Below are 15,021 nucleotides of genomic sequence, written 5' to 3' on the forward strand. Positions count from 1 at the left end.
ACTCCTTAAGTAATAGCAATTTGCTACTCTGATTTATGTCATCACATGTATGCTGGTGTAACTAACCAACAGAATTGTACAAATGCAAAAATAGTGATACCTGTATAGACCCCTAAAAATTCATCATGCAGTTTATGAGCTTTCATGGATTAAAACACCATAGGATTATGCTATCAGTTTACTGCTTCCTTTTAACAGTCGACAAAGTCCTCTCGCTTAGCTATGTGGGTGTAACATGATGGGGTCTAGAGTAGCACCAAGGCAGAACTGCTATCCACAAAGCATCTCTGCCGGCACATTGCACAGCGGCCACCATGGGAACTGTGTGACTGATTGCACAGATTGTGCAATTCCATGTTGCTTGGTGTCATGCCCAGCACATTTATGCGGGCATGGCTTTGTGTTACACCTTCATGAACAACATTTTGCCCATTGATAATCTTTGTACTCAGGTCTTATTATACAGTATTCATTTTTTGTTCCATGGTGACATCTAGTGGACAATGTGTAGAATAGTTTCTTTTCCAAGTTAGTAAAAACTTTAAATTCACAAACTATGTCTCTCAGTGTTCTCCTTATTAATGTCTGTCATGATTTAAGGCAACTATTTTTTTAATGGTACATGGTTTAGGTGAAAGGCATTGCATACTTTAGCATGTTTCTGAAAATAGGCTCTAAAACTTTTCACCTGGTAAAGGTAAAGGTTCCCCTTGACATTTATTCCAGTCGTGTCCGACTCTACGGCGTGGTGCTCATCCCCATTTCCAAGCCGTAGAGTGAGCGTTTTGTCCATAGACAGTTTCCGTGGTCACGTGGCCAGCGCAACTAGACACGGAACGCCGTGACCTTCCCACCGAGGTGGTCCCTATTTATTTACATGCTTTCAAACTGTTAGGTTTAGTTAAACTTGAGATTACATTACCTCATGAAGTTGTCAGATTTTAGCCAAGACTTCATATTAATTGTGGAGTGTGATAGACTGGTTTCAGTCACCACCAATCTGTGACATAAAAAGATATCCTGTGTGCCAGGAAGATGTAAAATAGCAGGCAAGTGATACAGAATAATTTATGCAGTTTCTTTCAGACTGTGGCTGTGATGTGATTTCTTTCAGTCCACGTTATGTAGAAATTTTCTGTTGCTTCTGTGTCCTGGGACTACATAGATGTTTCTTTTTGAAAATATTTATAAATCTGAAAGTGCATGGCGATTTTTACTCGAAATAGCTGACAAATAGTTGGTCAAGCTTTTATTTTTAGGGTCCTCCAGTTTTTATTAGGAATGCTGACTTGAGGTGAAACAGGTACAACACCACCTCCAAGCTTCTTTTCATCCTTTCCAAGCTGTTTCCCTTCTTAGGCTAATCATTTGCAACCGCTGAATTAAAACGGCAGTTGTCATTTTTGGATCCCAGCATGGCACACCCAGTCCCCACAACACCTGTCACTATATTAGCAAAAAATGTCATCTTCAGTAGTACATTGACTAACAAAAGACGACTCGACACACAACATTAATAACAAATCTGCCAGCTTAAGGAAAATGGATATTCTTCGTGCTAAATGTGGGATCTGCTTTTTCTACACCCCTTTAATTATTTTAATAGTATGTACATTGAAAAATTCACACCTTAACCTGGGGACTGCAGAGATCACTTAACTGAACTTGGATTGGCCGGTCGGTTGAGCTTGCCACCATGAGGTCAGTCCACATATACTCTTGGAACTGCAGAGCTGGAAGAGGCCCTGTGGATCATCCAGTCCAGCCCCTGTCAAAGAAACACAGTGGGGGAATCGAACTCCCAACCTCTAGCTCTGCAGCCAGATGACTAAGCCACTGAGCTATCCAGCATGCTCATGGTGTGTGTCATCACTTTATCTAATTGGGCAGGTTATCTTTTAAGTAGTCAGGGACCAGAGTGAGAATAGGTAACTGGATGCTTACTCATCACAGCTGGAACTATGTCGTTAAGCAACATCATTGCTTTTCAGATGACAGCGAGGCAGCTATCCTAGACATGAATTTTATGGCTCTTTTTGGTTCCCCACTGGGTGAGGCATGTGAAGCTGCTGGCTAGTGAAGTCCCAGACCAAGAGAAGGTTAAAGCCGGAGGGAGCAGAAACTGTGAAGCTGACTGGCAGAAGCAGAGTGAAGTTCAAAGTCATAGCCCGCCAAATAGTCAAACAGCATCTAAGTAATCTGGAGTAAGGGACTCAGGCATGCTCGAACCAATGCAGAGGGTGTTAGACAAGTTGCTACTGGAGCCCTGCTCAGCACACAGGTGGCCAGTCTCATGAGGAGACTGTTTGCTCACGTGGAGACCTTCTCCAAATTATTACAGCGCACATCTGTAGCCTCATGGTGGCTGATACTGGAAACAGTTTGAGGAAGCTAGTTTTTTATCAAGGGCACTAAAGACAAAACCTAATGAATGATTTTTTTGTAGCAATATAATGGAAAATTCTTGCATTCTTGTCTGACTTTCTGAGGACGTCCCTGAAAACCATCGAGGATGACAGGTGGAGCCAAAATCTGATCATAGAACTGGAAGATCAGATGCCCAGTTACACCGAGGGGTCCCTTGAAAAGGTTTGTTCCCCAGTTTTTCATTAAAGCTACAGCCCTATTGCCTCCCATGAATGGGACTGATGTTTGTGCAGGTAGACTACAACAGCCATGTGGCTTTAGCAACCTTGGGAATGGCACCCCCACACCGGGTAACAATACCTTGACCACACTTTGTGATGTCACTTTGTCAACTTTATAAATATCTGGCTCAGCAGAGACTTTAGGGAGAGTCATCATGTTTTCAAGAGAGGAAAACAGCTTGCCATCAACACATAGGAAGACCTTTCTGAAGACCCAGGAAGACCTTCCAGAAAGACTCAGGAAGACCTTTCCTCAAACAAGACAACCAGGGCGAGGAAGTCAATTCTATGGCACTCTATATGTTGCAGTTGATTTTGTACTGCTCCACAGAAACCACCAGTTACAACGACTCTGAAGAAGACATGAAATTGGAGGCATGACACCGTCATCAGGTGAAGTATTCTAAGAGTTTGGGGACTGAAATAGGTGGCGGGGAAGGATCACCAGTGACCATAAGTTACAATGACTCTGAAGAAGATATGAAATTGGAGGCATGACACCATAATCAGAAATGGAAGATGAAAGGCAGCTTCATCCAGCATTTTGTCAGTGGCTTGTGCTTAGAAAGCCAGTCCAGCAGATTAGTGACCAACATCTGCCAGTCAGATAGACAGTGGTGCCTCGCATTACAACGTTAATTCGTTCCAGCGAAATCGCTGTAGAATGAAAATGTCGTAAAGCGAAAATAAAAAAGCCATTGAAACACATTAAAACCTGGTTAATGCGTTCCAGTCGGCTAAGAACTCACTGTCCAGCAAAGATCCTCCATAGGGGCGGCCATTTTCAGGTGCCTGTGCAGCGAAAAATGGCTCCTAAACAGTGGGGAGCCATTTTGAGCACCTGGCGGCCATTTTGAAAACCCAACAATCAGCTGTTTTGATCGTCAGGCAGCGAAAATAGGTTCCCGAAACAGGGAACCGATCATCACGCAGCGAAATTCCCCCATTCAAAACGTCATCCCCATTCAATGCGGATTCATCGTTAAACGGAGCGCCCATCCTGCAAGGCACCACTGTACCAGGGCAACAGTGGGAGCTTCTCCAGGCCACATGATGGTTGTCCAGCAACTTATCTGATGCTTTTTCATGAAACTCTGGGAATGGAAGGGGTTAGGGTAGGGAATGAATTTTGGTTCTCTTTAAACCTTCAGTATTTTGATTGTGATCCTCAGCCATAAGCATTTTAGTTGAAACGTCAAGTGTTTGGGGATTCGTTAATGGAGCACTCCAAGATGTATGGAACCATCACCAGAAATGGCCCATCTGTTTACCCTTCTTTTCCCACTATGAGCAACACTATAGGAAACTCAACAGCAGTTCAGTGCTGGGGAAGGATCCACCCCAGTAACCAAGACTTTGGTATGATACTGACAGCTGATCCCTACCTCCACACTATTAGGGAGCAGCCCGGGTAGGTGGGACTCGTTAGCCTTGGAAGGCAGCCCATCTAGGAGAAGGAAAACTCTGACTTCAAACCTCCACTGCCTTGTGGCTATATATCCACTGATGGAAAAGGCTTCAGGAGTTAACCTCAAGGCAAAATCAGGAGCCAGAGTCCCGGAGGCAGTTCATATCATTCTGGCAACTCCTGCAACGTCGCTGGAACCAGTTGTAATGGCTCTTGCCTTTCCATTGGACTATTTCAGTAATATGGAGAGGGGGGATTTGCTACTTGGGTAACAGCCTATCCTCCATATTATTTTACCCAGGCTTCATGCTCTGGAGAAGAAACTCCAGCTTCATATACAGCATTGAAATAACACGGGAAGTAGCAGTTCCCAGTTATAAGTCTTTGCTCAATTGGTGTAGAGCATGAGGCCAGGCGCTATTTCTGACGGTGGGAGATGTCTTTGCACCTTACTAGGTAGATACCGCCCGCCTTAAGCTGGGCAGCCCCCAGCCAGTAAGGTGCTACCTTGCCACTGTCTGTTAACCTCACGGGGTGCGTGGGGTTTAGGGTGACGTCTAACCAAAGCTGAATGATGTGGCGTCATGGACAGCGTGACTGACTGTGACTGAAGAGATCTGGATTCAAATTCCCACGTTAATTAGGGACACTCACTAGGGGGAAGCAGTGATAAAATAACTGCTTAAATATCTCACATACTTTACAAAAAATATTTATTAGGGTTGCTATATTTTAGGAGAGCCTTGATGGTACACAGGATTATTTAACATTATTTTAATTTACCTATTGGCAGCATTAAAAATTAAAATAAGGGGATGGGGAGAGAGGATTGGAAAAGTCAAAAGGTAGCACTGTAAAGACTAATTTCAGTGTTGTGAACATTCATATTTATTTGAGTGTTGTGAGCGTTCAGGGATCAAACTGCACTTCTTTAGGCATGATGCATGCAGCTTAGTATTGCATTATTATTAATTTTTGCTTCTTCTTCCCACTGGACTCATTTTGCTGGTGGTTTGTTAAGACCCCCTTAGAGCCTTTTCACACGTGTGATTTCCAAGCCAAACTTCGGCTGCCCTCTTTTTTGTGTGTGTGCTTTTGCCAGCTGTGATGTATAACTTTACATTTTTCTCTTTTGAAAATTGGTTTGTTTTGGCTCAGTTCTCACTGTTTATAAACAGTGATAAACAGTTCTCATGGGTTATTTCAGTTATTTCAAGGACTCCTGAATGTGTGTATGTGTGCAGGGCAGGCTCAGAAGAACTGACTGATTGACTGGGGAGAGGATGAGACAAAAACAGAAAAAGCAGGTGCTTCTGATCCATCAAGTTCAAGGTGCATTCATTAAATGTCTAATTGTGTGATTTCCTCTAAATACTCTTCCCCTTTAGAGAGTGTGACAAAAATACCTCTCCCTTTTGCAGAGTGAGGAATAACAGTTTTGTGGTTCCTTGTGCTGCCATTTGAGGACAAGCGAGGCAAATAAAATAATTCTGCTCTACTGTTTTCTGCCCTGGGAACCATATCATAAAGATGGATCATCATTTGCATCCTGAACATGTAAATCTGAGTCAGAATCCAAAAGAGATTAATTTCTTAAGAATTCCTATTTATTATAATTGGCCCCTAGAATTAGGGCTCCGGGTCTGACGGATCTTGGCTAATAGGAGAACTTCTCTTCTAGCTTAAGTGAGGTGCGACTGCTAGTTTTTTAATACATCTGTGATCATGGAACTGAAATCTCCATATTGGCTGTTCTATCTCAGATATATTTTCTTTCTTTGGCAGTTACGAACCTTGGGGCAATTAATCATAATCTGAACTACACTGTCAGGCTTTGATTTATGGCTTTAATAGTTTTGATTAATTATAAATGTAAATGAAGTGGAACACTTTACATTAGTCATTCACTGAATGACTGTCAATAGCTGTGGGAAGTTTAGAGGACACCATTTAAACACTGGGTAAATTAAAAGTCAGATTTTGTTAGGCTTATCTGAATTCGCCTCCCACCCCCAAGACTTATCTTATTTCCAGTATACAGCCTGGTGTACGTGAAGAATGAGATTCTTTTTTTAAAGTTTAAGAAACAATTTTGACACAGTGTCATGGCTGATGATAGATTCATAGAATAATTGAGTTGGAAGGGGGGGCTCTAATGCCATCAAGTCCAACCCCCTGCTCAGTGCAGGAATCCAAATCAAAGCAGATCTGACACGTGGTTATCCAATTTGCTCTTGAATGCCCCTAGCATTGGAGCACTCACTACCTCCTGAGGTCATTGGTTCCATTGTTGTACTGCTCTGGGAATTCAGAAGTTTTCCCCAATACTAAGACTAAATCTGGCTTCCTGTAGCTGGAATGCATTATTACATGCCCTGCACTCTGGGATGATTGAGAACAGATCCTGCCCCTCCTCCAGAGGACTATCTTTCAAGTACGTGAAAAGTACTCTCCTATCTCCCCCCAGTCTTTTCTCCAGGCAAATATGCCCAGTTCTTTCAGTCTTTCCTCCTAGGACTGATGACAGAATTCAGTTCAAAAGGGCTAGATCTCAAATGAGGGCATATCCTTGTCTAGAGTTGTGCAAAGCAGTCTCTGTAGCGGTGTGTGTGTGTGTGGGGGGGGCTTAACATATATGTTTTTGGGTTTGGCTAATCAATCAAAGTGATGTTCATTACCTCCTTGTCTGTATGCAAACCCTGATTAAATGGGATCATCTCGGGCTTGCAAGCCAGAGATCTCTGGAGCAACGGTGGAGCAGTTCCACTGTGCAGTTGCTGATCATATCCTGCCCGTAGTGCAAAAGACTAGAAGAGATAATCTACTTCAGCTGTGTACAAGGATGATGAGACAAATAGCTTTCTAGGTAGCCCCATCTAGTCATGTGCAACCCAGGTGATGGTGCCTCAAGAGGGATTTAGCTCCATGCCCCCATCATAAAGTTTCTGATTGGCTGTGATATATGGAGGGGTTTTCTTATCTGTGAGCACTCACCATGTAATTTGAAGTTCTGGAAAATCAGTGTCCCTAGAAGATTTATCATGGATTTTGAAAACCCTCACCTCTTCTCATAGTCATATCCCACCTACAGAGGGTGAGTAGGAATTGTGATAGCAGTAAGTGGTGCTAGACTGTTCCCTGTCTGGATTCTTAGTGATGGTTCAGCATTAGAGAGGCCTCATGTTGCATGTTTTCTTTTCTCCCACAGACACAGAGTTGTGGAAGCTTTCCTTTGTGAAATTGGAAACCCTGATGCCCGAGGGAGGCTGAAGAGCAATGCCTTAGTCCCTTGCTATTGAACTGCCCTGCCACCGGCAGCTGCCACCCTGCTTTGTCCATCAGTTTAAGGTCAAGCTGTGGAGACAGGACAACATATTGTTTTGGCAGACAGATTTTATTTTTGTTGGTCCCTTTAGTCCGATGGTAGATGGGTGCAAGAAACATTAATGTGACAATAAAGTGTGTTCTTAATATAGTAAGCCCTGTAAATTGCAGGAATTGCTCTCACCAAAACAAACATTACTTTGAAGTAGTGTGCTTCTCTAACTGAGAATGGATCACTCAGTGGCTTTACCCACCTGATGTCGAAGAGCAAGTGTGATTAGGAGTTCATGGCTCAGAGTCTAATCTATTTCCAAGAGCTATTCAGTTCTGTAATCTGGTTTTGAGAGTGTTTCTTTCCTACTCAAAATATATCAGGATGATCTAATCCTCTCTAATTGCCGACATGTTTCCTTGATAGCTGACCTCTCTCTCTCTCTCTCTCTCTCTCTCTCTCTCTCTCTCTCTCTCTCTCTCTCTGCTTTGATACAGAAACGCCTTGTAGGAAGAATTCTTAATCAAATTAAAAAGATCTGGCTCGCTCTCTCTCTGTCGTCTGTGTACCTTCATCTATCTGTGTGGGAAGCAGAAAGGTCACAGACAGGGGGTGCGAATTACCGATAGAGGAGTTGTATGTGTAAGGCATGCCAGAATTGCTTTAAGGAAAGGGTAGTAAAGGTGGCTGGCTGTACACGGACAAATAGGGGTGTGAGCAACTCATGCTTGCACCTGATGAAGCGTGCAATGCAAAACATAACAAAATATTTCAGTGTGGAGTTTTTAGACAAAACAACTGCATTGTGAGTGTGGGAGGGAAAGGGACTGCATTAGTTCTTGATGTTTCCCTGCTTGAGGCTGACAAAATTGATATGATGGTTAACTTGAAGAACTAAGTAATGGCTTTCTATTTAGTCAATAAAGTAGGAGGTTTTTCTTGAGTCACATATTTCAGGGGTAGGCGGAAGGGTAGTGCTGGATCTCCTGGTTTGTTCCAGTAATTTGCATGTGATTGACAAGGATTTCTGAGTCCTAGTTTTTTAGCAACTACAGCAATGAACTCCGATCGAGATAAAGCATATGTGTGGTAATCAAGAGTCCTCTCTATGAAATGAGTACACAGAATAAACATGATGTGGCTTGACTTTCTTGCAGTATTAGGCTTCAGTAAAGGTCCTGTGTGATCAGATGAATCATGGTCCACCATCATCAGTACAAATGGGGATGCAACTTTTCCATGGCTAAGACACAGTATTTGCCAATCGAAAAGAGAAAAGGCATGAACTAGTTTATTTTTAGGACTTAAACATCAACAGATTACATCCTGCAGTTTGACAGAATAGGCTGGCTGGATAGCTGATGGAGTTGGGTGCCTGATTACAGAGCCAAAGGTTGGCAGTTCAGTTTCCCTTTGTGCCTTGGGGAACAAGGGCCCAGCATCTTACCTTGAGCGAGCTGCACAGTGTCACTGTCAGGTGCTAGAATAAGAGACTAGGAAAAGACTTCTCAGTTCTCTATAGCTAGAAAACCCCGGAAAGGGTTGATTCTGACCCATTGGTTGATTCCGACCCATTGGTTGATTCTGACCCATTGGGGATTCTGACCCAAAGGGTTAATTCTGACCCATTGGTCAGAATCAGCTTAATATGATTTTTTTGTACCCTAAGATATTAATATTGGGGCTAAATACATTAATTGGTGTTCTTCTTTTCACAAATGCATTTTTCTATTAGGTTAGTGCAAAGTCCATTAGTTGGACTCTAGTATCTCATTTGATCAAGGAATATTAATAATTGTGTGCCATCAAATCAATTCTGACTTAGGGCAACCCTTTCTAGGGTTTCCCAGGTAGTGAATACTCAGATGCGGTTTACCTCCCCCTGGATTCTGCAGATTGCTGAAGGCTACATAGGCTGGCTCTTTTCCTAGGAATCACAACAAACTTCCAACCTCTAGCTCTACAGCCAGAGAACTAACTCACTGAGCTGTGTCTCTGTGTTTTGCATTTATGTTTTTAAATAGAATTTTTAGCCTCCTGCAGTCTCTCACTTCCTGCCTAAAGGATGCCCCTCTGTCTAGATAGCATTGCTTACCAGTTGCGTGCTTGCAACATGAAATGGGGACCTCATTTGGGTGACAGCCTTGTCTGCATAGAATTCATGTACGTACTTGTTTGAGTGAACAGAGGTATCTGAGACATTGGTTCTGCACTCTCCTGATAGTAATTCAGCTCTAAAGTCATGGTATTGTTGGAACTAGGGATCTGACATTCGTTTTCTTTGTTGGTTGGTGTTTGCCAAGAGTTCTCCAAGAGCTCTCTAAGAATTTCCCAGAAAGAATTCTGGCAGTTCCAGTCCACAGACCTGCACCTACAGACACCTACATTTTGCTTACCTGTAGAAGGGCCGATCTCCGAGGCTGCATGACTGTCTCAGGCATTTCCTATACAAAAAAAAGAGAGCTGCTGTGGTCCTTCCTGCGAGTTGTAGTTCCTTGGGCTACGCCCTCAATAAAGGCTAGAGGTCAGTGAGATATTTTAAGGCTTCCCATTTCAGAGGTCCCAGAGTATTGCAATAATTTGTACAGTTTGCTTAGACTAAAAGCAGTTATAAGCATCACTGATTTTTAAAGGGTTGTTAGTATCTACGACGTGCAAAGAAATATCTCCATCAAGCTAACTGTGCTCATAAACAACAATAAGAAAACAAACAGGCTCTTAATTGATCATGTTTTAATTTTTTCCCCAGAACAAGATCATTTTAGACCCCATGACATTCAGCGAAGCCCGATTTCGACCGTCTCTTGAAGAGAGGCTGGAGAGCATCATCAGCGGTGCAGCGCTCATGGCAGACTCCTCCTGCACACGTGATGACCGGCGGGAGAGGATTGTTGCGGAGTGCAATGCTGTACGCCAGGCCCTCCAAGACTTGCTGAGTGAATACATGAATAATGTAAGTGAATTTTTTTTCCTCTTGAGACTTTCCTCCTATGTGACTCAAATCACTGTACATGCATCGTTACAGCTGAATATATTTTGTTGAGCCCTGGCAGTTCTGACCCTATGAAAGTAAATATAAATAATGTAGAGCCTTTGACATTTCTTTCCTTTTGGGACTCGTGCTCCATGGAATGGTGCGAAGGCAGAAAAGTTTCATCTGTGGAACCTGGCTCTGTAAATTATGACCTGGGAACCAGGTGTGTAAGCTTCTTTGCTCCTTAGGGGGGGGGAAATGGTGCGTGGCCAATTTACTTTAGTGTCCTATTTGCTTCGTTATCTTTCATGATTCCCTAAAAGGGGGGCAGATATAGACAATACCTTTTTCCCATCAGCACCATTTAGGAAGAGGGGTGATTAGTGGTGCTAGAAGCTTTGTTTCTGAGCCTTTTGCACATTTTGTACGTCTGCCCTGAAAGCCCATATGTTGTTGGAGGAGAAGTTCTAATTGGGCATATTAAGAGAGAAGAGTGTGTGGGTTCCCTACAGCTGCTGAATAATTTCTATCTTTATAGCAGTGCAGAAGGTGAAATATTTGCAATATCCTGAACACATATTAGGAATTTATCATTTAGTCTGCTGCAGTTTCTTCTCTTGTTGACAAAGGCTGCATTTACCCTACTTGGAATACCATGACATTTTCTACTGGAAATTAATCGTAATTAATTACACAGTGGTTTTTCCTGAAAGGAATGTGTGTCTCCTTGGATTTTCTATATGTATTTTAGAAAAATGAACAGAAATGGCCATGCATCCAAAAAAAGTGGTTTCTCTTTCTGTGTTTTAGGTTTGTCTTGCTTAAAGGACACCGTAATTTGATTTTGCGCTGTCCGTCTTCACACACATCTCATTCAGGTGTTCAAAAACTGAATGGAAAAGAAATGAATGAAAAAGCATATTTTATTTAGCATGAAAGTAATGTGAACTATTAAAGGAAGGAAGGAAGGAAAGAAATGCGGGTGTCTTAATATTGCTGTTTTATGAGTTAAAGGCAACTGCATTTTAAGCTGCTTGCTTGCTTTTATCATTTGGTCAAATGTAGTTGACTTTGTCTTTCTTTCCCAGGTATAACACTAAGAGGCATAAATAGATGCTATGTTTCATCAGGTGACAGATAAGAGGCTTGAGTGTAAATGACAATAAAAGGTAGCTGTGGGTTTATTGTGAGGTGAGAGCCATAAAATTGCTGAGCTAAAGAACAGGCAGTGACGATAATGTGAAATATTCCATTTTGTCCATTCTGTTGAGGCAATCTTCTCTCATTGAATTATTGCTGGTGGAAACTCTAAAAGATCTTTGCCAAAGAGTGTTCATGGGCTGTCAGATGGTTGACTTCTGTTTCTTGCAATACCTGTGTTTATGTGCAAACTTGTATAATAGCAGAAGACTTTTACTCTATGTTGTAAGGTTTCGTTTAGCTTGTTTTCTTATGATACTTTAGGAGAAATCTCTGTCTTTCAAACTTTTGATGTATGAATGGTTGTGTATATTTTATAGTCAAACAAATGCTATATCTTTTGCATAACATGTACAGGGGAAGGGGATCAGATTTTGCCTCTCTGTTGCTCTTCTAAGTACCAGCCATATTGAGTCTGAATTTGCAGGATGATCAGAGATACACAATCCATCAGCTAGCTAGAGGACTCAGTTATCCCTTTTCAGCATACCATTCAGAATGCTTTTTTAAAAACGAGTACTAGTAAGTCATATGAAATAGTGAAAACATTGACCACCACGTGATTTCATGAAGTGCAGATCCTGCAGTGAGCCATGGTTATAACATTTTGAAAATCTAGTGTATTATAATCAAGAAGATTTTAGTACAGTTTGGCCATAGAATATGGATAAGACACCACAGTATTGATATTTAGTATGTCTCCCAATTGGTAAATACACATACGTACTTATGCTGAAAGAATCAAAGATATAGTCCTTTCAGTGCTTATGTGAGATAACCTGTCCTTATATTTAAACATTTAAAGAAAGCCATTTTTTACCATGGGCCAATAAGTAATTACATAGATAATTTTTGAAATATGTCTAATGGTGAAAGACAATTTTGGTACTCGTGACTGATCCTTAGCGTTTTAAGCCAAGCAGCTCTTTTTTATGCCTGCCATCAGAGTGGAATCCCTGTTTGCGAAAGCATTTGCTATATTTGTCTTGGTATACATTTTATCACCTGCTATTCTGACACTCATAGGGGTTCTGTCTTGAAGCATCATAAGATAATACATGACTGCTCTCGTTGATTATATTTTGCACTGGCTGCGGCTGTCTAATGAAGCCTCAGATGTATGTTCGCAACAGGATTCTGACAATTCTAGTGGAATTCTATCATGGAGATCTATCAAAATCAGAATACAACTGCTATATTATTCTTATTAGGGACGTGGTGGCGCTGTGGGCTAAACCGCAGAAGCCTGCTGCAGGGTCAGAAGACCAGCAGTCGTAAGATCGAATCCATGCAACGGAGTGAGCGCCCATCGCATGTCCCAGCTCCTGCCAACCTAGCAGTTCAAAAGCATGCAAAATGCAAGTAGATAAATAGGGACCACCTCGGTGGGAAAGTAACAGCGTTCCGTGTCTAAGTCGCACTGGCCATGTGACCACGGAAGATTGTCTTCGGACAAAACGCTGGCTCTTTGGCTTGGAAACAGGGATGAGCACTGCCCCCTAGAGTCAAACACGACTGGACAAAAATTGTCAAGGGGAACCTTTACTTTTTATTATTCCTATTATTTCTTTCCTGTTAAGGAATAGGACTCAAATAGCAACCTACAGGTATGAAAAATAAGTTAAATGTAAGTTGACAACCAACTGAATAATACAAACATTAAAGTATTATCATAAATCATGCTCAGTATGCGTAAAAAGTTTCAAAGACCTGTTTGAAGAGGTGTTTACTAAAAGCATGAGGATGGAAATGAATCATGATGATAACACAAATTCATTCCACAAGCCGGGGCAGCCCAGGAGAAGTCACTCGTCGATGTGCCCTGGGTATTTTTCTTCCCCAATTTCAGCACTCGGGCCCCAAAAAGGTTCGCCGTCACTGCTCTGGACCGTCTTCATGGGCGGCCCTGCTTCACAGTAGTCAAAATGCTATATAACGAAGGCCTATATGACTCAAGTCAGGAAAGGTTGTAACTGATCCACTAAGCAAAGTTTTGCCGAAGCGTTCCTCATCACTGCTGTTCAAAGCAAAATAAAATAAAATAAAATAAAGAATTTTTAAAAATCTATTTGCATTTATTTATTGCATTTATATGCTGCCCATCTAGACATAGTCTACTCTAAAATCTAAAATCAATTGTGATAGTGTTCACCAAACGATTGACAAGTCTTGGATATACAGTACTTGTTGCCACAGTTCTAATCCGTACTTAATGCAGTGAGAACTTGTAGAGAAAAATAAGGAAACAAAACATTGAAACTGAAGACTGAGAAAAGGGCAGTAGAAAGAGCAGGGTGGCTGGTTCTGTGCTTATATTCTAAAAGTCACACAATAAGAGACGTTAAAATAGGAAATCAAGTTGGATTAAGATGAAGCAGAGAATCATGAGACAGCAAGGTAGTAGACCTGTTTGATCCCAACAGAAAGATTTTACAACGGCAAAGAAATAATAAAGCCAGCTTTACTATATACTGCAAAAATAGTATGCTAAGCAGCTGTTAACATTAAGTGAAAAGTGAAATATTATGTTGAACACTGTATACCTATATACTCACAAGAAACTACCCTAGCTCATATTTAACTACTTTGTCTGAGCTTCATGCTTGAGAGGGGATCAATCTTGAGCGCCTTCAAATTGTGACTTAGAACTGCACAAGGTTAATCTGTAAGACAGTGTGAGCAGTAAATTACCTTCATATGACAGCAAAATATCCATCGCCAGCTCCTGCTCAGACGTCAGTGATTGGTGACAGTGGTGGATAGCTGAGTCATCAGGACTGTGTTAATTTAGTTATGGTAGCCTAGACTGTGCTATACTATATATCAAGAGATCACAGAACTGTATTTCTTGCTCTTTGAAGAATCCTTAGCAAATCAAGGCTATTAAAAGTACATGCTAGCATTTTGAAATTAATTAACAACTTTTGATAAACCCAAGGAGCTTATGTAACAGATCGAAGTACACAAATTCAAATTCCAAGTTACCATTTTTCATTATAATGGTGTTTGCTAACTGGAAGGAAAGGATTTGCTGATAATTTCCCCCTTCATTTTAGACGGGAATGCCAAATTAGTGGAAGAAGGATGTCAGACTATAATTTGTGTGAAGACACAATTGACTTTATTTTTCTGTGTATAAAACGACCTGATGTATATGACGACCTCCACTTTTCCAACCTCAAATAAGAAAATTTGATTGCTGCTTTCCCCATCCACTTCTTAAGCCCCATGAGTCTTAGGAAGTGGAGGGGTAAAGCAGCCATGAAAGGGCTGCAGGATCAAAGGGCTGCAATCCTTCAGCGCTTCGATCCCTTTCCCCCCTTACTTCCATTTAGAAGATGGCCCTCAATTTTTAGTCTAAAGATTTTAGATAAAAGTATTGTCTTATACATGGAAAAATATGGTAAATGTCAAAACGAGTTGCTTGAAAATTGTTGACCACACTTTATAGTACACCTTTGAGGTCCATATTTGA

The 15,021-nt window shown here is 41.5% G+C and overlaps 1 protein-coding gene across 6 annotated transcripts in view; it reads left to right on the forward strand.

Annotated features, from left to right (window-relative positions):
* CTNNA2 (catenin alpha 2) overlaps positions 1-15,021 on the forward strand; it is a 578,592-nt gene that overhangs the window by 168,032 nt on the left and 395,539 nt on the right. For all 6 annotated transcript variants that reach the window (XM_078394460.1, XM_073002097.2, XM_073002098.2 and 3 more), the window contains one exon: positions 10,122-10,325. In XM_078394460.1, the coding sequence (XP_078250586.1) occupies positions 10,122-10,325 (204 nt within the window). The remainder of the gene's footprint in view (positions 1-10,121; positions 10,326-15,021) is intronic.

This window comes from Pogona vitticeps, chromosome 5 (assembly GCF_051106095.1).
Source record: "Pogona vitticeps strain Pit_001003342236 chromosome 5, PviZW2.1, whole genome shotgun sequence".
Classification (NCBI taxonomy): domain Eukaryota; kingdom Metazoa; phylum Chordata; class Lepidosauria; order Squamata; family Agamidae; genus Pogona; species Pogona vitticeps.